General features: G+C 41.0%; 1 protein-coding gene across 2 annotated transcripts in view; it reads right to left on the bottom strand.

Moving 5' to 3' along the window:
• Positions 1-20,749: 20,749 nt before the first annotated feature.
• Positions 20,750-21,862, bottom strand: part of ADAMTS18 (ADAM metallopeptidase with thrombospondin type 1 motif 18) — a gene marked incomplete at both ends in the record, with an annotated part of 76,995 nt that continues 75,882 nt past the window's right edge. For both annotated transcript variants that reach the window (XM_084270250.1, XM_084270249.1), the window contains one exon: positions 20,750-20,865. In XM_084270250.1, coding sequence (XP_084126376.1) covers positions 20,750-20,865 — 116 coding nt within the window. The remainder of the gene's footprint in view (positions 20,866-21,862) is intronic.

Below are 21,862 nucleotides of genomic sequence, written 5' to 3'. Positions count from 1 at the left end.
GCAAGCAGATGGAAGATAAAATGTTGGGTGAGATTTTCTGTCTGTCTAGCCACCCGTTCATTTATTGTTCATTTCCATCTGTCTTTGCCTGGCTTCCAAGATTGCATTGTGTATTTCTCTAAGTGCTGTTAAGTGCCAGAGATTTGACTGAGTGCCGCACTCATGCTACATTAGCCTACTTCAAGAAGAAACAGTATTTAGTTATACTGAATTGGGTTTGTGTTCAGCATTTTTATAGGATTTTCTTAAGTATAGTTGTTCATGGGACTGCCAAAGGCTTTTATGACAGGTTTATTGTTTAGCCCATCTTAACTGAAGATAACTTACCCTCAGTGTAGGACACGTGCTTTGAGGTTTTGGGGGTTTTTTTCAGTGCTCATATCTTTGTCTTGCAAGTGTTTAATCCCTAGTCTCCCTTTTCAGTTGGCTTTGTTAGGATGGGAAAGGATAGAATGCAGTAAGGTAGGTGGGAATGTGTGCAGGCTTTAAAATGACTTTTCTGAATTCTAGGCAGGTCTGATCCTAAAGGTAGGTATTACTTCAGAAGGGGCAGAAACTTCTTGCCTCTGTCTCACCAGCTGAGCACGGAGATGTGAATGACACTCTCTCAACTGCAAATGGTTGGTTGAAAAAGGACAGTTAAACAGCATTAATTGTTTACTGGTTTATACACTGTGCTGATAGCTGTACAAATGCTGCAGCCTCAGAAAGGCTCATACAACCTGTCAGTTTTAAGCTCATGTGACTCTTTTTTAGATAAAGACCAGTATTTCACGGATACCATGAGAATCTGTGTGTGTGTACATATCAGAATGCAAAGTCTGCTGTTCAGCTTACCAGCAGCTTTAGGTTAGAGGGCTGAAATGACCCAAAACAAAACCACTAAAATGTCACAGAATCCTGCTTAGAATAATGATGGAAACAGCCAGTGAACTGGTTGATGCAATCCTAACAAGGCCTGGATATGGAAAATGAGATATGGCTACTGTAGTGCTAGATAGCCAGAGCTAATGATCAGGTGATCATGCCAGGAGCTTTTAGGGAGAGCCTATAGGAAATGACCCAGTTCAGATCTGCAACTGAGAGGGGTTGTATGTTTTGGAGAAAAGATCAGGAGCTGGAGGCGAGAGTATTTATCTTCAGGTCATCAGAGCAAGATACAAATTCTGACATCTTTCAACACCTGGTTACTCCTTTGTTCTCAATGTGGTTCTTTTTTAACTGTTCATTCATCTTTTCTCCAATTTCTTGTCCTGAAATAACAATTGAGTGAATTGTCTGAAAAACTCCACAAAGTTACTTCAGATTTTAACAGATTCATAGCCTTAGGGCCAAAAAAATATGTAATTGCTTCATCCTTTCTATTTCCAAGATTCTTGTCCTCTCTCCTCTGAAGGATGGGTACATAGACTTCCTCTGTTAGCTCTATTTTTGAAACAGTTAATGCTACTGAATATCAATGCAGAATCAGCTCAGTTATGATACACAACAAAAGCCTATCAGCAACAGCTACACTGTTGTGGAAGAAAGCTGCCATGTAAGTTATTTCTCAAGTTCATCTCAAGACAAACATTATTACTTTGTGAAGCTTAAATATGTTATAGTTCTTTCATTATAATTTTTCACTCACTTGAGAGTACTTCTTTATGTAGTGGACTTCAGTGAAAGCCATTTGGGTAAGAATTACCCATTTAAGAAATGTAGGGTTAGAAACTTTCTTCCCAGAAAAAATTGTTGTTTTCTATCTAAGCAATTATTTTACTGGAGTACAACTGTAAGTTCCCCAAAACTTCATTCCTGAATTTCTGAAAAGAGTAATTCCATCATGATCATTCCCATATGTTTTGTAAAAAGAAATAGCTGTCTGTATTCAATTTGCTTCAAAAATAGGCTTTAAAATATCTGTTATACATTTACAGAGGACAGAGATACAACATGTATCTTCATGTCTGGTAAATAAGTGCTTTTTCTGTTTGCTGGCCAATTCCATGCTATCAGCTTTTCTGAGATACCATCCTGTTGAAATCTAAGCTGGCATGTTTTGTTTCCTGTCTTGTTATAACATTCCAGTGGCGTGGGACCTGAGTTATAATACAGTCCTCAATCTGATTAATTTTGTTGTTTTATTTTTAAAGTTGCATGGTCACCACAGAGCTTCTAAGGTGTGAAAAAAAAAAAAAAACCCTAGAGGTTTTTCTTCAACCTATTTTGAAAACTTGGCAACACCAAGTTGCAAATTGGTGTTGGCATGTACTATTCTCCACATATTCTCAAGGAAATTTCCTGGTATGAGAAGTCTTCAGTCTGTGTAAAAAAAAATACCACAACCAGCTCCTTTGCCATATTCCCTTAGAGAATCTGAGGAGATAGGAACATTGTGTCTAATGTCTGTTGAACTCTGACCACCTTGGCAGGGGAGATATCATGTTGGAAGCCACCCATTACAGTTAGACTAGTTACTCTGGCTTCCCTGACCATTAAGACACTGTAATTGGGTTACTGATTTCCCCAATATAGTCAATCCCATCTGCATAACATGTTTTTATACAGTACTCCCATCAAGTTATGGAGAGTAAATAACCGACTTTATCACTGATTTCCTTAGCACCTCTACTTGCAGAGATAACTCCATTAAGATGTTCTTACATGATAACTTAGGGTTGTATGAATTCTTTAATGAATTCTTTAATAACCACAAGTTATTCCAACAGCTCACTGCCACGTAGCGAGACACTGCTGACATTTCCCGTTGCCTTTTTCAGGGAAGAGAATGTTTCTGCTCTGAGAAATGCACTAGATTCTCTTAAAGTGCTTATGAAAGAGGAAGGGATAGCCATTACATGGTCATGTAGGCTGTTTTTCCAACCTCACAGTTATCTGGCAATAAATACTTGGATAGGATTAAGATGAAGTTGTGAAATTGAATCATGATATGGCAACAGATGGTCATAAGCAGCCTGAAAGTGAGGTGAGTGCATATGTCTGACTTGACTCTGAGAAGATTTATATGGCTATGTTCTACTTTAAAAGGAAATACCCAAATACCTTTGCAGTTCTAGATCTGTGCTACATTAACTTTCAAAGATATACAATGTCGCTGTTGTGCTGTAAGGTAGGTTATTGGTTCTTCCGAGCCAGGAGACCTGAAAAAAGACAAAAAGGGAATAGGCTCCTATTGAATTCACCAGAACAAGTGGATGAATGGTATGTGAAAAGGGAGGCTGGAAATATAAATATGTTCTACATCCTTTCCGTGACAGGCTATGGAATATTTATTATAAATGGAGACATAAAGCAGGAATAATCTTCCCCATGACCTCACTGTGACAAACTGGCTTTCTAATTCTTGCTGAGTGCTGATTATTACTTGGCTAACATTCTGAGCTGAAGATGAAGCATGTGCTAAGTTGCAGGAATTCTTACAAATGGGCTGAGCTATTTTCAGAAGGGCAATTTTAAGGACACATTCATGTTTTTACTTGCAGGAGTAGTTTTCCTTAGAGCATATGAGTAGATCCACATATGTGCAAAAACTTCAGGCAAATAATATGCAATTGCTCATTTATGCATTGTGTTTAGTGTCTGGTTCAATGCAGTAGGCTTGTGAAGTGAGGGTTAGAGAGCTTGGTTACATGTTATGAAAGGCACTGTCATTGAACATCTTTTTGGAGGTGTACATTGAAGGAACAGCTGTAATACTAAAAAATTTCCTTCAGTTCTTATCAACTCAGGATGCTACTGGCAAAGGTAGCTCAGAAATAGATGGGTATAACATGAAAGAGTAGAGTTAAGAGGTTCCTTGTTGAGTTTTGTCACTTGCTGGAAACATTTGAACTATGTTTATGTACAGACTTTCCTCATGGAAAGAAGCAAGGATCCTGCTTCTTGTAGCAATGCAGCTGTTTTGTGATGTGTTTCTATATAGTGCTTTCAGAAGGCTAGAGAGAAGAGCCAAGTGAAATCAGAAGGAAATAGAAAGCTGTGACTAGTACCATTAAACTAAGAATTGTGCCATTGTTCATGGTAGGCTTCCCCCATGTACCATCTTGACTTTAGCATGATCTGAATTAAGCCAAAGCTACTTCTTTGGCAGTGCCCTTAAGCAAAGACTCACCAGATCTGTCTGACTATAAGTAGGTCATTTCCTCTCCAGACCAGTAAATGTAAAAGGAATCTACTCTTCTAGCATGCTCTGAGCAGCATAACATAGACTTTATACTACTTAGGCTTAACCTGGGCACATTTTAATCTAGCAAGCAGGTCAAGCCAGTCAGATCTATGAGAACAGTTGTCTTGTTTTTTTTCCATACCTTTCCCATGTTGCCTGATGTGTTCTTCCACATCTTGGGCCAACCTTTGATCAATTCCTCTTATGCTTACATAGCAATGAGCCATAGCCAGAGGACCTCTGCAGCTCCTTCTTCCCCTGTTTTCAGAGCCTGTTAGTGGCAGCCCCTCTGCAGTTTTGTAGGTAAATGAACAAGGGGAAAACAGGAAAAAGGTTTTTAGGTCTTATTGATACTGAACAGCAAGAATAGCACACTTCTGGGGATGATTGTTACAGCATTTCTTCTAATAATGTCCAAAAAGTGTATAAAGAAAGGATTTATCATTCATTTTGTAATAATCTAAACACCTGTAACTTGCTTTCAAAGTTTTCCCATATGACATGAGAGTTTCTCTACAACTTATTCTACCATCTCACCATGCAGCCTGCTTCTATGATACAACACTTCTGTTCTGAAATTAAGACCACTAAGGGAGATCAGTGGAGGGAATTGTCTCACATGAAGAGTATAAAACATCAAACAGAATGAGCAAACACCTCTTTTAAGTTTTAGATGAGCTGTGGGAAGTTTTTCCTTCTATGAAGTTTCACAGAGTGCCTGAATTTAAATCTCCTAAATCTGTGAAAACAGAGATGTGGGGTTTTTTTAATTTCTTTTAGATTCAAAATATCAGACTTTCTCCAAATCTAGATAGGCTCAGCACTGAGGAGCACTGACAAGAGAGAAAAGCTATCTCCAAGCCCAGTACCACGTTTCTGTTGGCTCTGCTGTCTGAGCCCTGTGGTACTATCAATGCAACCATACTGTTACTCCATGTAATGTTGTTAACTCAGTAGGTATATCTTAATTTCTCAGATGGGTCAGTGCTTCTCCTGTTTTACAAAAACTGTGACAACTTTGTGTCTCTGAGGTTGTTTTCACTAAAATGGAACAAATCCATTTTTGCAAGCAAGTGCTTCAGGAAATGTAGGGGGTTTTCATGTATTCTTGGTATGACTTTGAAACTTTACTACCTGCAAAGAACCTTAGAAAAGTCATGTCTGCTCAGCATCTTTTGCAAGTGCTCACTGTGTTAGTTTGGTTGGTTGCAGCTCAGTGGAATTGATCAAAAATTTTTTAATAGTTACTTGCATTCTTGTGTCTCTTGTGTTCACAAGGTAGCACAAACTTTTACATGAAATACACTGGAGATCTAAACATAATCTTTCCTTGGACTGTGGGTTACCCTGCAATGCTTTGTGTCAGCATGTCAGATTTACAAAAATAGAAGCATAGTAAAAAACTTCCAGGACATACTAATTTCATATGCTTGAGAGTGTTCAGAGTGTTATGTCAATGTACATGTTAATCCTGTAAAATGGCTTTACTCTGACATCAGAGGGGAATTTTTAGTAGTTCTATACTTCAAATTCTCACCAGATTCAGCTGCAATTTTATCTTCTTGCCTGCCTTCAGAACTTAAAAAGCAAACTTCCAGTTAGTAAATCGGGGGTAGAAACAATAACATAATCCAAAATCTGTTTTTTGAAAGCTCTGTGAAGTTTTAAAAGGGATGTTTCAGTAGTTGAAGATCTTAGAAGCAATAAAATCCACCACACTGTCTTCTGCCAGAGAAGTTCTGGTTTTAATTTTGCCAGTCTACTTGGAGTATTTCCCACAGGCTGCGAGTGATAGCAAATTTCCATTTACAGGGGTAGTTCACCAGTGAGAGTGGCAACATTCCTTTCTAAATTAGAGAGATATTTTTGCCCTGACTCATCAAACCTGTGATCACAGAGATACTCAGTCAAGCCCTGCCCCTACTGTCAAACCACAGAAAGATGTCTTTATGGTCATCCATAGGAGAAGTTGGGTATTTTTCTGGTGTCTGCTTTCAGTTCCTCTGATCCTTTCAGGTCCTGCCTAGACTTTGCACTTAATCCAGCAGAGCAACTGTACTGAACACATTGTCAAAGGAATGAGCAGAAGTCCTAGAACACAATCACAGGCTATGCCTGAAACTTTCTGTGGTTCAGAAGCTGTCACATTACTGTTACTAGAAGGTTAAATTTTGCAGTGCCTTATGGTATTAAATGGTACCTGCTGGGATGATACTGGTGACAGAGACAAAAAATAACAAAAGGTTATGGGGGAAAATATAAAGTCTGATTCAGGTTCCACAAGAGAGATGTTTCTCCATAGCAGATACATGTGCAATACTCATCCACTTTGCAGGAATGGAGGTCAAATACTTTCAGAAAGGGATCTCTAGACATATGATGGCAATGCTCTGCTCCAGGGGAACAGGTATTCTGAAGGAGTGATTTTTGGGATCAGCACTAAAAAGTTTTAACCACATAATGTAGAAAATGGTGCCATGCAGATGCTAACCAAAAGGAAAGCACACGGCATGACTGACACATGGCCAGCATAAAGGAAATATGTTTTATACATTCTCAAGTGTTAAGAAGCAATACCTCCTGTGTAGTGTGATGGGGATGAATTTATACCGAAGTGCAAGTAAAAAGCAAGAATGACACAGGTAGGCAGGAAGCTCAATGGCTTCACAGCTAAAGAAACTGCTTCAGGTTAGAGTACTTTTATCACTAGCTTAATACTACTTTAATACAACAGCAGCAAGCACTTTGCTGTCTTTGGCCAAATTAAATGTGACTCAATCTAATCTTGTTGCTTCAATCTGTAGTAATTAAAGAGAAAGGCTTCTAAATTTTGCTAATAAGACTTCTGTACTAAATTGGGGGAGCACAGAGAGAAGTCATGGAGACTGTGGAGAGTGCTCCCTTTAAAGAAGCTTGTGTGTGTAACTAAATGACAGCTGGAAGCATATTTCTTGATAAAATTCCTGGACAAGTCACAGTACTAGAAATGAGATGAAAACTCAAACCTTAGAAAATGCCAGCATGAAGGAACAGAACTCCTGATGGCAGAGCTGGAAACCTCAGTGGTTGAGGAAGCGGGAGGCAGAAGTTCAGCCCGAAATGCCACACATGCACCTCCTGCCAGTGCTAACTTCCAGCAACAGGGTAGTGCTGGGAACCAGGGGCAATTTGGGGAGCATTTGTAAGTGACCCCAAGTGGGGAGAAGCATGGCACTGCAGTGCAGATGTTCAAAAGGTCTGTGCTACATGTTGTCTTTCCAACAGCTGGAATTTAATCTTGCAAGTTATAATTTGCCAAAGTCCATGATGTGGCATTTAAAAACAAACAAACAAAACCCATTCAAAAATCATTGCAAGACCTAGAATGAACCCTTGAGATGAAAGATAAAACACTGTAGTAAACAAGAGTCATTCAGGGCCAGGACAAGGCTTCTGATAATACTGAACATGTTGAATCCATAGTGCACACACACACACAGAGATTCAAACCAAAAGCCTGTGCTTAAAAATACTTGGGACCAGGAGAGGAGGAATCATACAAGAATGAACTGCAGGACTGTGTTAACTATGGCAACCAGTATCTGTTACACTGAAGTGGATTAAATAGTTCTACTATTTGTAAGTACCTACATAGGCCGAACTGGATACCCTGTCGTTCCAGTTCTCCTGGGGTATGAATTTTTGTGCTTGCTATTAATAGGTTTGGCTGGGAAAGGGGGAGGTGGGAGACTGTGCTTCAGAGACACCCCAGTTCTTGAATGCCAAAGCGTTACATGTCTGAGTTGGAACTGGGACACTGAGAAACGCTTCTCTCACTTGCCTTGGCATGGACACTGAACACCACACAAGATCCTTGTGGCACAAGATCCTCCCTGGGCCCAGAAGAGATGAAAACTGAGGTTTGTGGAGGGAGATGGCAGAGGTGTGAATTTGTTGGGATCTCTTCTGTTGGTGGCAGTAACCACACTCCCTCTGGTGATAGCCTCCAGGGTCTGGTCACCATCAGGATTTAACCCCTCTTGCCCTGTAAGGAAGGCAGTGAGCTCTGGGTTTGTACTTCAGGTGCTGGAGCCAATAGCAGACCTGCTTGTGTCTGTGGGAGGATAAAGGGGCAGTAACTCGTACCTGGAATAAATAAATCCTGTTTCTCTTCCTCCACAGATTTTGCGTGGAACCTCTGTGCATCTGTTCAGCTCCTGCACAGAAGTGTGCCATGTGTGCAGGCTAGCTCCTCCTGAGGTATGAAAAAGTAAGAAAACAGCAAATGGCTCCAGCCCCACATGTCTGGGGAATTTCAGAACTGGAGCTCTGGATGACAGTAAATTCTTAAGGACCAGGGAGAAACGGGGACAGAGGAGCAGCAAGGAGCATGAAGGGGGAAGGAGAAGCCTGGAGCACAGCAGGCAGTCTCAGTGCGACTGAGCGTTTTGTAGTGAGCGGAGCCATGTGAGGCTAGAGAGATGTTGAGTGAGACCTAATTAAAATCATCTGGGCCTCATGAGGGAGATTCCTTTTTTCTTGCAATTATTTTTTGTGTGGTGAGGATATTTAATTAGGCATGTGTTAGCTGGTGTTTCTGAGAAGAATTCAAAGTGCACTCACTGCTGGGTTTAGGTGGTATTACAGTGCTGGATTTGGGGAGTACAAACACTGCAAGAAACTGTATGTCCAAGGCTGCAGCGGTGGTTCAGGACTGACATGGTCTGCAGCTACAGCAGCTCTCTGTATCTGATTTGTGGGAGACATTAAGTATCTTAGTATAAATTCTACAGCGTCTCAGAGTATCATCACCATGATATAACTGTTTCTTCTTTGACATACTCAACCCCTGCAGCTGCTCTGTGGCATATTAATATTAGATGAAACTTCAGGGAACCATGGTTTTGATAAGGTTTTCCACCAGTGTCTCAACCTTTTATTTCAGCTAATCCTTTTTTCCTTCAATGATCACAGTTATAAAAGGAGACCATCAGGGAGCTTCCTTCTCTCAGGTGGTCTTCATAGCAAAATGTAATTTAGTGAGCAGGGGTTAATAGGTAACCACTGGACTGATGAGGTGCCAACTCTTCATTATAATTCCACACATTCTGTATCTCTCTAACATGAGGATAAAGTGGCATGTTGTGGCTCTGGGAACATCTGGAGCACTGGCACAGATACAAGACCAGAAGTGTGTAACTTGTCAGAGTTCTCCCTGGAATAACTTTGCAAACTCAGAGATCACACCTGAATGTTTGTCTGTGGGCCCTGATGGTTGAGGGCTTCTTTGTTCTTTCCTTGTTTATTTTCTTTCACAGAACTAGACTTTAGTGCACTCAACAAGCTAATGCAGGTGCTGTTCCTGATAGGGACTGGGCTCACGGGCTCGCTTGTCTTACTCAAAAGACTGTGTTATTTTCCCAACCACATGCAAGTTTAGGCTGGCAGAAATGCAGAGTACAAGCACGCTGGTGATGCAGGCTCTGTGTGCATTCCCAGAGGCGGATCGAAGGATCTCTTCCCCTGGACTCTGCCCCTTTCATATCACAGGGTGTAAGAGGGCTCAGTCAAGAGTGATGTTTTGATTTAGAAATGGGGAGGTAAGAACAAGGTGTGTGTGGGGGGGGGGGGGGGGGGGGGGGTGCATACATATATATATAAACACACACATATACTTGTTCCTATACAAAATTCTGAAATTCACTCAACCCTCAGACATAATTTTTACTGCTGGAACTCTCACCTGAACCTTCATTTCTAGAATCAAAGTGTTGAGGAATCTTGTCTCACAGCTGCTGAGTAATTCAAGAGTCCTCCTGCTCTGCTACTGCATTGCCTATGAGCCAAAAGGTTTTTACTTATAAAATGCATTGGTAATGTTAGCCCAGGTTTTCCATTGATTTGCAGTGTAACTCCTGTCTCTGTAAGAGTTCTCTGAATTTTCTTTCAGCTCTTGATTCCTCACTAAGCTCACTAGGTGGCTGTCTAAGAACAGACATACTCTTCCTTGCTGCAATACAGCTCTTTCGCTGCTGTGCCGTTCTCTGGTCACACGCTGGAGAGCACCCTCTCATCAGCCACAGCGCGAACCGGGTACCAGCTGCAAGGTCTGGATTGAGGGAACCCAGTCCCACTGGCGTACTGGTACTGGAGATCAGATCCCTTTGATTAAGCCAGTTTTGTTCTCAGAATTAAGTGTTTGTATCAAGTAAGTCCAAGCATCCCCCCGATTGGCTTCCTCTCAACACCAGTTTTTTCAAATTCTATGTGGTATTCTTAGGAGTTAGGTAAAAACAGAGTAAGGTAGAACCTGTGTAACTAAGACTAAAACCAGATTGTTCTTCTGTAACTAGAGGAATGGGGCAAAGCAGTTTCTGTAATCTGGGAACTGTGGTTTGCATGTGAGGACGTAGACTGGGGAGGGGGGCGAGGGGAAATGCTGTTCATCTAACATCCCTCTTGTTAAAGTCCTTGTTGCCAGATGTGGCTTGAGTTTGGCTTGAATGCACTGATTTTGTATGGTTATGAATCCTTTAACTTAAGGGAAATTATTTCTGATTGAGATGAAAATTGGACCCCAAAGCTCAGGCTGAGCTGAACTTCGGGCACATCTCTCAGTTTTCCAATGTTGTTCATTGGAAACCCTGACTTATGAAGGAAAGTATGCATGGATCTATCTCCAGTCCATGTGTCATCCTATTGTCTTCAGTACTGCAGAATATAGAGCAGGGAATAAGACCACACAGGAATGCATCCCTCTAGAGCACCCCTGAATCTTACTTGCATGGTTTGTGTAATAAGCAGTATCTTGTCGCTTTGCCTTGATGTGATCACAGCAAAACTGAATCAGCACAGGGCAGGGAAGGATCTTAATTGCTTATGCATGGAGAAAGAAGAGGGAGGATGGGGGAATAGTAGGGAATATAAATGTTATCTGTACTTAATCAGTTTTTCCCATCACTGTGTTTTCAACAGGATACTTACATTCCATAAACCGATAATTCTTCTTTTTGTTTACCCTTGTTGAAAAACCTAGATTTACCTGACACTTTAACAATTTTCAGTTGGAAATGCTGAAACAGGATACTTAGTCTGAGGGCTGGGTCAAGTCCATATCTTCCAGAAGATCTCAGACTGTGAAATAGTTTGTTTCCTGTCATCAGGACACAAACTGCTGATGTACAACTCTCCAGTGCCTTCTGGGATTTGTAATTCGCTTGTTCTCTGCCCAGCTCTGGTATTTTTTGGCACCTTGTAACAACATGATACCTTTTCCATGTGAAGATTAATGCATAGTTTTAAGCCTTCATTTGCCATAAATCTTAATTTGCATATTGCAAGTTTAGCTAAAATAATAACAGATTGCCAAAATGTTTTTTGCCTGGCCGTCAGGCGAGTATGAAGCTAGCATTCTTGGCTCAGAATCTGGGGGATTAATATGAAACGCTCAAACATGATACTGGAGCTGATCAAACCATGCAACCTACACCTGAGGGGAATTTTTCTCATGGAATTCATAAAAACGTCCTTATTTTCTCTTGATTCGATGTGACTGTTAAGGTTTAAATAGAAAGCAGCAACTTGTACATGGACAGCAGTGGGAGCTTTACTGTTCCAAAGCCATAACTTTTAATCAGCATAGTTCCCTGTCAGAGTGGATTACCCCAAGACACTTCACAACCCACTCTGCTCCCCACCCCCCGATGGCTTCAGGGGGGAGCTTTGGAACAGGAGGAGAGAGTCAGTGAAAAAGGCGATGCAATTGTCCGAGAGAGACAGAGCTGTGTGCCAAAATGTCTGAAGGGTTCAGGCCTCTATGATTCTCACATTATTGGTACTTTATTTTTTAATCGACTGCTGTTTGCCTTCCTCTTCTGTGGTTCTTAGTATGCCACAGTTAACACAATTTGGAAAGGGAGGTGTAAACTCTCCTTTCAAAGGGTCCTTTGGTAGTTGAAAGATGCTGGCTGGGATCCATCCAGTAGGCATGAGATTCAGAAGGTTAATGAGAAGTTCAGGGAAGAGCATTTACAAAAGCCAGCACCAAGAATAACCCGGTTCTTGAAGTGCTCAGTTCTTGGGCAAAGTGTGATTGTGTAATCTAAGATGCTGGGGAACTGCTTTGCTCTGGCTGTTTCCTGAATAAGACAACATAGCACATATGAAGTAGTTTGGGGTTTTTTTTTCACCTTAATTAAGTTCCTTTAAAAAAAAAAAAAAGATCTAGACTAACAGCCTGGAAGAAATACGCAATATATATTGTATGTATGGGGATAAGAAGAGTTTGGATGGCAAATTCTAAAATTGGCTTTGTTTGAGGAATCTCTATTGTGACCTAAAAGAGGAATAAGACCTTTAATCTCCCTTTAAGTCACAGTCTCTCAGCAGGTTAGTGCTGTTATCAGTATCAGTCAATGCAAGGAACCATTGCACTTACCTTCGTGCAGACGTGTGGTGAAAGTGGTGACTGGTCTAAATAAAATGAACCATTTAACCAAAGTAATCAAAGAGGAGACAGTAGATAGAGTGAGCTGGAGAGAGGTGATTAGAGAGCTGAAAGCAATCATTTATCAAATCCAGTCTGTGAGCCACATCAGACTGCTATGTCATTCTGCTCATATGAGTTCAGAATAAACCAAGTGTATATGCTTTTCTGTTCACCCTCCCCTCTTCTTTCTCCAACGCAAGTGTAAGAAGTTGCAGAAGCACTATCTACCACCCTACAGCAGACTTGATACAAAAGGTCAAAGACTCAAAACCTGGTAATTCACAGAAGATTGTGCATGAGGTTAAAATATGTGCAATAACACTAGGAATGTATTAAAAATGTCCAGATGGTCTTAACTGGGCGAGAAAAAAAAAATCCTCCTTCTTGACTGTAGATCTAGCACTGGGTGTAAGAAAGGGTGAGAATCACTGAGCCAACAACAGGAGAGTGTTGGCAATTCCTGTACTATTCCCATTCCTGGTTTTTGTCAGTCAGAAGATAAATGCCCTTCTATTTTGTGTTTCCAAGTTACACTTCAAGGTGAAAGACCTATTCTTGTCCCCTGATGAAGACCAGCAGAAACAGAGAAGCATAGCTCCAACTCAACACAGTGCAAATACTGTGCAGCAAACGGCAGTCAGCCTGGCCTCCCTTCAACCTCCCAGTTGACAGCAACAGGGCTCAAAAGCCCTGTAATCCCAAACTATAATTTAAAGCTCTGGCATCTACCCTCACCTGTTACCTAAGCAGTTCTCTGAACTTCTGGCTCCTCAGCTACCTAGCCCAGATCAAGTATTTTCACCAATGCTCACAACCTACCTGCAACACTGCCCAGCAGCAGGGAGGTGTAGGGGCTTTAGCTCCCCCTTACTAACAGCAGTACGACGGGTGGAACTGAGCAGGGCTGGCAAAAGTGTGTAAGCTCTAGGATAGGGTCACTGTGCTAAGGGATAAATGGAATGTGGAACTGTTGGAGAGGGTTCAGAGGATGGCCACAAGGATAATTAGAGGGCTGGAGCACCTGCCCTACAAAGAGAGGCTGAGGGAACTGGGCTTGTTCAGCCTGGAGAAGAGAAGGCTGCGGGGGGACCTCATTGCAGCCTTCCAGTACCTGAAGAGAGCTTATAGGCAGGAGGGGATTCGACTTTTTAAAAGAGCAGATAATGGCAGGACAAGGGGGAATGGACTAAAACTAAAGGAGGGAAGGTTTAGATTAGATCTTAGGGGGAAGTTTTTTACAGGAAGAGTGTTGAGGTGCTGGAACAGGCTGCCCAGAGAGGTAGTGGGTTCCCCGTCCCTGGAGGTGTTCAAGGCCAGGTTGGATGGGGCCCTGGGCAGCCTTGTGTAGATCCAGGCCTGGAGGTTGGTGTCCCTGCCTGTGGCAGGGGGTTGGAGCTCTATAATCCTTGGGGTCCCTTCCAACCCAGACCATTCTATGATTCTATGATTCTATGAATGGCTGATGAGTGTGCCAGGCCTTAAACGTCTTAGTGAGTTAAGTGGTTTCTGTCAGCTACCTGAGAGTTGTGCTGGTACAGTCTTGAATCATTGTGGCTAATGTAACATAGGTCTAGTCCAGCCAGAGCTTAGTCAGAAACAGCCTGCACTTAAGCAAGCTGTATGCCTACCTGAGCATTAACCTTCGAAGAAGTTCAACATTTTTCACAACCATTTCCATTGCAACTGAGAAACATGCAGAAACAAAAGGTCAGCCTTAGATGTTAACTGGCCACAAGACACACCACCAGTTTGGGTTCAGAATGTGTAATATGGTGGATGTATATCGCAGTAGCCCATATACCCTCCAACGGTCTCACTCAATAGCTGAATGCTTTTCAAATTAGATGTTCCACTTTGTTTATGTACAATTTTGGGTTTGCAACTAGTATTTTGGAAGTGGACACCAAACCCCTCAAAATTAAGTTGTGGTAAATGATACTGTTTGAAGAAGTATATCCTGTGTTTACAGCCTGTTATTGACTCTGTTGGTTGACTTTTCCCCACGCGCCAGCAATGACAGGAATGAGTAAGTCATGGTAGTTCTGGGCAACTTGGCATTTGTAGTGCATTTTACAAAACCTGAGCTGATCAACCTTCTGCTGACAGGCAATATAGAAATGAAATGTTCTGATCCAGTTAAAATATTATCTATCAACAGAGAGTGCAGTATCATTCAAGTTAAGTCTTTGAAAGTGGATTTTTGATCTTTTTAAAGCACTTTGAGTGCTTTAGTGGACTTGGAAATGGAGTTTCTTTTTGTGGAGAGTGAAATAATGATTTGTATATTTAAGTTTATTCAGCTCCTGTGGATAAATAGTGATATATCGTTAATACAGAAATAATCCAAGGCCACTTTCTGCGAGGTTTATATATTTGTATCATTTGGGAAAACAAATCAGTGAGATGATCTGTTTGGGTATTAAAAATAGACCTAGAAAATTTGTTCTTTTTCAATAAAAATTTATACTTCAGCTATCAAAAGCCCCCAAAATGAAACCTACAAAATACTTTGCTTTGTGTCTTATAAAAATAATTTTTTGGTGGTGCATTTTTGGGAAATAGAGACCTCAGTTATCTTTTCCTTGCTTAACAGTTGAATATACAATGTGGAAATGTGAGTTCCAGTGCTCTGGGGAACCCATCGCACCAGAATGGCTTTTCCTGTGAGACCAGTCCTAACATTCACGACATTTTCTCCCGTCTGTCCTTATGGAAGGAAAATGTAGCCAGTTCTGTGTCCAGGTGCCCCCTCTGCTTGAGCCCCACAGGAATCCTGAAGCATCCTGCAGTGCCTGTGGTGAGGAATTGGGACGGCTGTAACACATCCCCTTGCTAACAGCACTGCTGCAGTCCCTCAGGAAGGACCTTATAAGTAGGTTTGAGTGTAAGAACAACTCTCAAATTCTGCAGATACCCTGAATCTCTTCAACTGTAAGCTAAATAGAGCTAGCAGAGGGCCATGATTTCCATGAAGCACAGTGTTGGCAGGGTAGTCCTGCTTTGGGGAGAATGCCTTCAGATAATATAGTGATGCAAGAAGGTGATGATGTGAGAGAGGGAGCTCTTGTGTATGATTTTCTCTGAAATCTGTTTGCTTCTCATAGGCAAGAACTTTGTGAATAAACATTTCTGTTCTAAGTTCATACTTGTTTTGAGTGAGCTTTTGTGTCAGCTCTCCTGTGTTACTATGAAGAGATTAGTAAACATTATCATAACAGAACATCATAAATTAAGGCTTGGCCGCCCATGTCACCGGGGTGATACTGAATCTTATGTTGCAGCAGGTACACAACAGTGTTAAGGCTGAAATGTATGGTGACAATAGCTTGATTTAATGCTTAGAAAGCCTGTAAATTATAGGGCTTAACTGAAGTTTCCTGCATTCATTGACAGAATCCAGAAATTAAACCAGATTCTGCTCATGTTTGAGTACTACTTATTAATGAACAGAAAGTACATAAAATATTTATTAGTTTGAAGTGTAAGTCCCACTGCAGTTGCTTTTCTTTAGGGAGAAAAACTGGAAAATTGGTTTTGATGTTATTACATTGCATTGTAAATGGAGAAGTCTCTAGTTCAGCCCAGCTGGGACACTCACGCTCACGGAGAGTGCTGCTTCCTGTGCCCTACCTGGTGTGCGCTGGCTGTTTGAAGGCAGCTCCTGGGGCCAGAGTGTGCTTCCCATTGCCTCTGCCTGGGGCAGGGGCAGTGACTGCCCAAGGCCATGCAGTGCAGATGCTGTAAACAGCAAGCCTGGGAATGAACACAGCTCCATTGCTGGCTGTCTCTGCCTGTTCTCGGGGCAAGCAAGAGGTGTTTGTAGCCTGCAAAGTGCGGGACTCGGGAATGTGGTACACTCAACGTTCCAGCCCAGCCTCAGGTTTGTTCTGAAGAGCAGGGGATGAAGAACACCTATAATAGTGGAGGAAGTAGGGAGGAAGGTCAGATTGATTTGGCTGGTGTTCATACACTACTGGCTGGGGAGGAATTTAAGGGATTGTCTAGCAGCTGCATCTCCTTATTTCAGAAGTTTTTAATGGAAAGGCAACACATGTGCCAATATTTCACATCTCTGTAGTCACTGATAGCTGCCAGGCTAACAGATTGATTCATTGACTTCCCTCTTGTGATAGCCACTATCTTGGTTAGGAGTTGTCATTGAACACATTTCGTTCCTGATTCATTCCTCTCTATCCCAGCTTCCCTAATGTCTTTCCCTCTACTACCCTCTCAGACCTCAGCATTTGCTTTCTAAACAGAGTCAAGCTAATGTTCCTCAGCGTTGCTCTTTCAGATCTTACCTGCATGGAGCTGCCTTTGAAATGTTCTGCAGTGTCCAGACAGACACTGAGCCACGAGCAACACCACTTCTCCTGATCACAATGAGCTCACTGTTAACATGTTCTTCTCCTATTGTTTCTTGTGTACGCTCGGGACTGTGAGCCTTTCATGACGTGTGTATACAGTGTCGTACACAATGGGATCCCAGTGACTCAGGAGGGCTGGACTTCCAGTACAATAGAAATAATAATGTTACTTTATTTTATTGATGCTTTTGAATAGGATTTGCTGAAAAATAAAGGAAATATGGGAAATGGCTCATGTTACCATAAAACCACATGCAGTGAAACGTTCATCTGTCTCCAACATTTCATGTCTTCTGGGCATCCGAGGTAGTTGAGTTTGAAGTACACAATCAGGGCATTCATTAAATATCTGTTTGAGTTTGGGGCAGATGCATCCTCTACCTGAGTGATGAAATCTGACTACAGGAAACAGAGCTATTCCTTTGTGAAAAGACCCCATTCTGCTTTATAAAGTGAGCCTTGCAGCAATATAATTTTAGAAAACTGCCAAGCTTTGTATACCAAATATCGTTGTAAGGGCTCTGCCATAAAACAGTTGTAGACTTGGGGTTGATCCAACCACACAATAGCACATCTTTATGCAATATTTCCTCTTTCAACATCCATCTCAAATGCTGTAATTCACTGACAACCATCAGTTCATTTTAATTCCAAAATTCATGCCCAGAACACAAAGCAGTTTAGTCTGAATGCTTGTGTGGGCATATTAATTATTTAAATCACTAGTCCAAATCATGTGCAAAAGAGCACTTGCTGGGCTTCCCTCAGGAGAAGACTGATCTATTGCTTATTATCTCCTACTAGCTTATACTGTATGTCAGAGGAATGCTCAGTGTGTCCGAGCAGCAACACTCTACACAGCTTGCTGCTGTCAGAGAGCCGAGTGACAGTGAATGACGGGAAAAGCAGCAAATCCCTGTTCCAGAATATGTGTGGCATGATGCAGGGAGGGGATGATGTAGACCCTACTAGGGCTTGGCTTGGAAACCTGTAAGCTGAGTCATAGAGTATCCCCGGGCAGCTGGGAGAAGCTGTAAAAACTATGTTGAATGACGTTTCTTAGCTTGCAAACCACCTTGCAGATAAATAGATGTAGGGCAGCACCATGTTCTGTGACAATACATGTTTCCATTGTCTTTGGTGAGAGAAGCAATAGGTCAGGTTTGTCTTGCATGGGGGTGGAGGGGCAACTCTATTTTGTGTATTTTAGCTTTTGTGTTGTTATGAAAATAAACCCATGACATTATGTCCATTTTGCCTTTTTGTGCCTGAAATGGGCACAATCCAAGCCAGCTGCTTCAGTGGTAGGGTGGTCGTTCAAATGAGAAACATCTCCTGCTCTTAAAAGGCAACTACAATATATTCACACTGTTGAATACGCAGTGGTGCATTCCTCACTTGCCAGTATAATGGGACCTTCAGAAGTAGAGAAGTTTCACATGACCTTAGCACATATGCCTGACTTTGAGTGCCTGAAAGGAATGACCTCCATCCCATTCATCATAATGGCTCGTTAACACTCAGATCCACTGTTTGGAGGGTTCCCCACCAATAGGAACCCATACAAGACCTGAATGGTTGGGGCATGGTTAGGCAGAGGTCACACTTAGCTGTGGTGGCTAAATTCCCACTGCCCAAAGAACAGGCTTCTCTTCTGGGCAGCTTTTGTTGCTGCCCCTCCCCAGAAGCATCGTGGGCTCAGAGTCACTGACGATAGCCAACTAGGTGGCAGAAGAAAACAGGATGATGTTTGCTTAAAGACACTGTGGGACAATCAACATGAACACAAATGACAGTATACACCACTCCTATTGCTTGATATTTCCTTATACCTTCCATATTTTATTCATGAATTTTACAATTCCAAATATAATGCAACAGTTAGAGTACTTTATTACAAAGCTTATAAAATAATTAAATATTACACTTATATTTTTTGCTTTTTTTACACCATAATTCATACTTTGTGACACTACCATTTTCTTTCCTCGGCTGTCACTTAAGGAAGTGAGCAAAGAAATATAAAGAAAAAGCTATGCATTAATAAATTAATTATTTCACATCAAATAATAAAAAGGACACAATTATAAAAACAAAACAAAACAAAAAAAACCCTTGTAGTTTTTTCCTAGAAAAAAGGTTATAGTTACACAATGATGTCCAATATCAAGACCGAGTGGCATAGGTTGAGATATGTTTCCAATCAGAATTTCTTAAAGTATGATAGAGTTCATGTTTTTAATTTAAATTGTTGCAGAAGGAACTGCTAATTTTAAGTGACCACTGTCTGGCATTAGTGCTGAGCTGGCTAATCTGATGCTGAAATGATACTTTAAAAAAACAGTAAAACTCAACTACATTCATCAAACCCCGTTGTGGGATTGGGTGGAATTAGATAAATATGTCCCTCATAGGCACTCCCCAGAAAATTACAGTAGAACACAGCTCTGTCTCAGAATGGGTTTGGCAAATAGGTTGGGGGTTTTGTCAATGCAGACACTTTGTAAATTGTACCATTTGCTGTACAGTGTCACCCACCGTCTCCTACTGAATGATCACAGTTAGCATTGCATTTACATATCTTTTGTTTGCTGGTGGATTCTGAACTAAATAAAAGTATTAGGAGAACGTATAAAAATAGAATTGAATTTTATTTGGTTAATCACCTTCTTATCTTTCTTTTTTTTCTCATATAACCTGTAGGAATAAATAACTACTTAGCGAAGTTTACCATGAATTAATGGACTAATATTATTGTTATTTCCTTTGGCTAATGGATGAATCAAAACTCACAGAGAGATCTGTGATTTAAAGGAAGACATTCTTCAGTATCCTGGCATTCAAACAACCTAGCTTCTGAAAAAAACTACTTTAAAACATCAAGTTTAAATTTTAAAATTACATAGCTAATGAGCTTAGAAAGTTGAAAACAGAACTGTTGACCTTAATAAATCTGAGTTCCTTGAGTTAGTTGAAATATGAAATTCTATTTTACTTGTAACACAGCAATATTAAAAGTCCAAATATTCTAATGCTGAATATTTCTAGGAGTACATTTCAAGTTACTAGTTAACCACCTCTGAGTTTCTACACAAAGCAGAAAATGAATTCTTCAAAACAATAAAAACATTAGCATGATGCAAAACTTGCTTTTCCAGCAGCAAGTCGAATAGAGAAGCACCATAAATCTTTGTAGTGCACTATTTACTTCTTGTGGTCACACTTGTGACGCTGCGTTCTCCAGGCAACAGCCATGTCAATGTCTTTCTGTGAAAGTGGCAGCAAGCAGCTTCCTTACCCTGGGACGATATCATCATATAAAAATAGAAAGGAAATGCTTCTGATTGTGTATCTGCCATGCTGCCACGCTGTAACCTTCCTCCTCGAGCTCCCAATCTCCTCTGCTTTCTGGTAAATTAGCCAGAAAAGGCTTAATTAATTCCTCATAAGATCTGACAGTGCAAAATGACACTTTTAAAGAAAGAACTGCCCCTCGAGTCTCAGTGTTCAAGTGATCCATAGTACCCTGTACTTTAGTGAGGTCAGCAAATAAAGAAAGCAAAGAAAGAAAAATTCCTCTTTCAACATCTATCCAACAATTACTGTACCTCAGACGTTCCCTTAGAAAAAATGTCTCTTGCATCAGTGGTTTGTGTGGCACCATGTCTCGCCTCAAAGCAGAGTGAATTCCAACATAAACTGAAGAAGCGAATCCTGTCACTGGAGGGTTCAGATAACACGCTGCTATCAGTTCTTCTTCGTGCATGACTTACAGCATTGCTTGCCATAAAATTTGTGGTTACAGACACCATGCTGGGGTACCAGATGACACCAAGTGAAGAAATCCACACAAGAGGGATCATCTGAAGGACAGAAATCCAAGCAATATGGTGAGACTGTGTTTTAGCAAGTCTACAAGTCAGACATAGTTCCGCTGCTTGTATGCGTTTGGTAACAGTAAAAACACGATGGGCAACTCAATTCAAAGAAGGGGAACCAGGAATTACTTTTCATCCCAGACACACTCGTTTCTTTTTTTAATTTGTTTAGAGATACCTAATGTGTTAAGAGATCAAATGTATTAATTTGATAAAGATAGAGTTAATATAATACAGGGGGTCAGAGACTGAAGGAATAAAAAAATTTAGAATGTGATTTGAAGGTCAGGGAAACAGGAAGAAGTTCCATTGTGAAGGATAAAGAAAAGTCATCTGTGTTTTCATCTCTGATTACAAATGTTGTTCTGAAGCCAGATACTTGTACAAGAGAGCCTGCTCCATGCTTGATGCTGACTGCTTGTTGACACCAATTTTACACAGAGTTTTGCACCTCAAAGTAGCATCAGCTTTGAGCGTGTGTGTGTGAGCACACAGAATGCAAGGAAATCTCAATGCACAGACCCTGCTCTGTGCATGTGTGTGCACAAAGTGCTGTGCTGTGCGTTTGCATTCCAACACTTTCAGAGGGTCTTTGTTCTCTCCATTTGGCTATGCAGGGCACCTAAGAAATCCCTCTTCTTGGACACCTCAGTTAGGTAGCATGAAGCAGGCTTTTAGGACATTGACGATGCCATATTGGTGAAATGTTAATTAACTGCAATGAGAAAAGAGACAGGCTGACAATGTTCAGTTCTGAAAAGCCCAGCTTCTAATTACAAATACAAATAAATCATATTTTTCAATTAAGGCTTTCTTTCCCTTAAATTTATGCACAGACCATTTATACACACAGCCCAGTCACTTCAAAAATGTTTCACTGCTGCTCCTTTCTACAGTTTTGTGGTGGATACTTTATGTTTCTTTAAAAGAGCAGAGTGATGATTCATACGGATGATTTATAAACAAATTCACCATGTCTGAG

This window comes from Gallinula chloropus (genome assembly GCF_964237585.1).
Source record: "Gallinula chloropus genome assembly, chromosome: 13".
Lineage (NCBI taxonomy): Eukaryota > Metazoa > Chordata > Aves > Gruiformes > Rallidae > Gallinula > Gallinula chloropus.
This window is presented reverse-complemented; position numbering and strand designations above follow the sequence as displayed.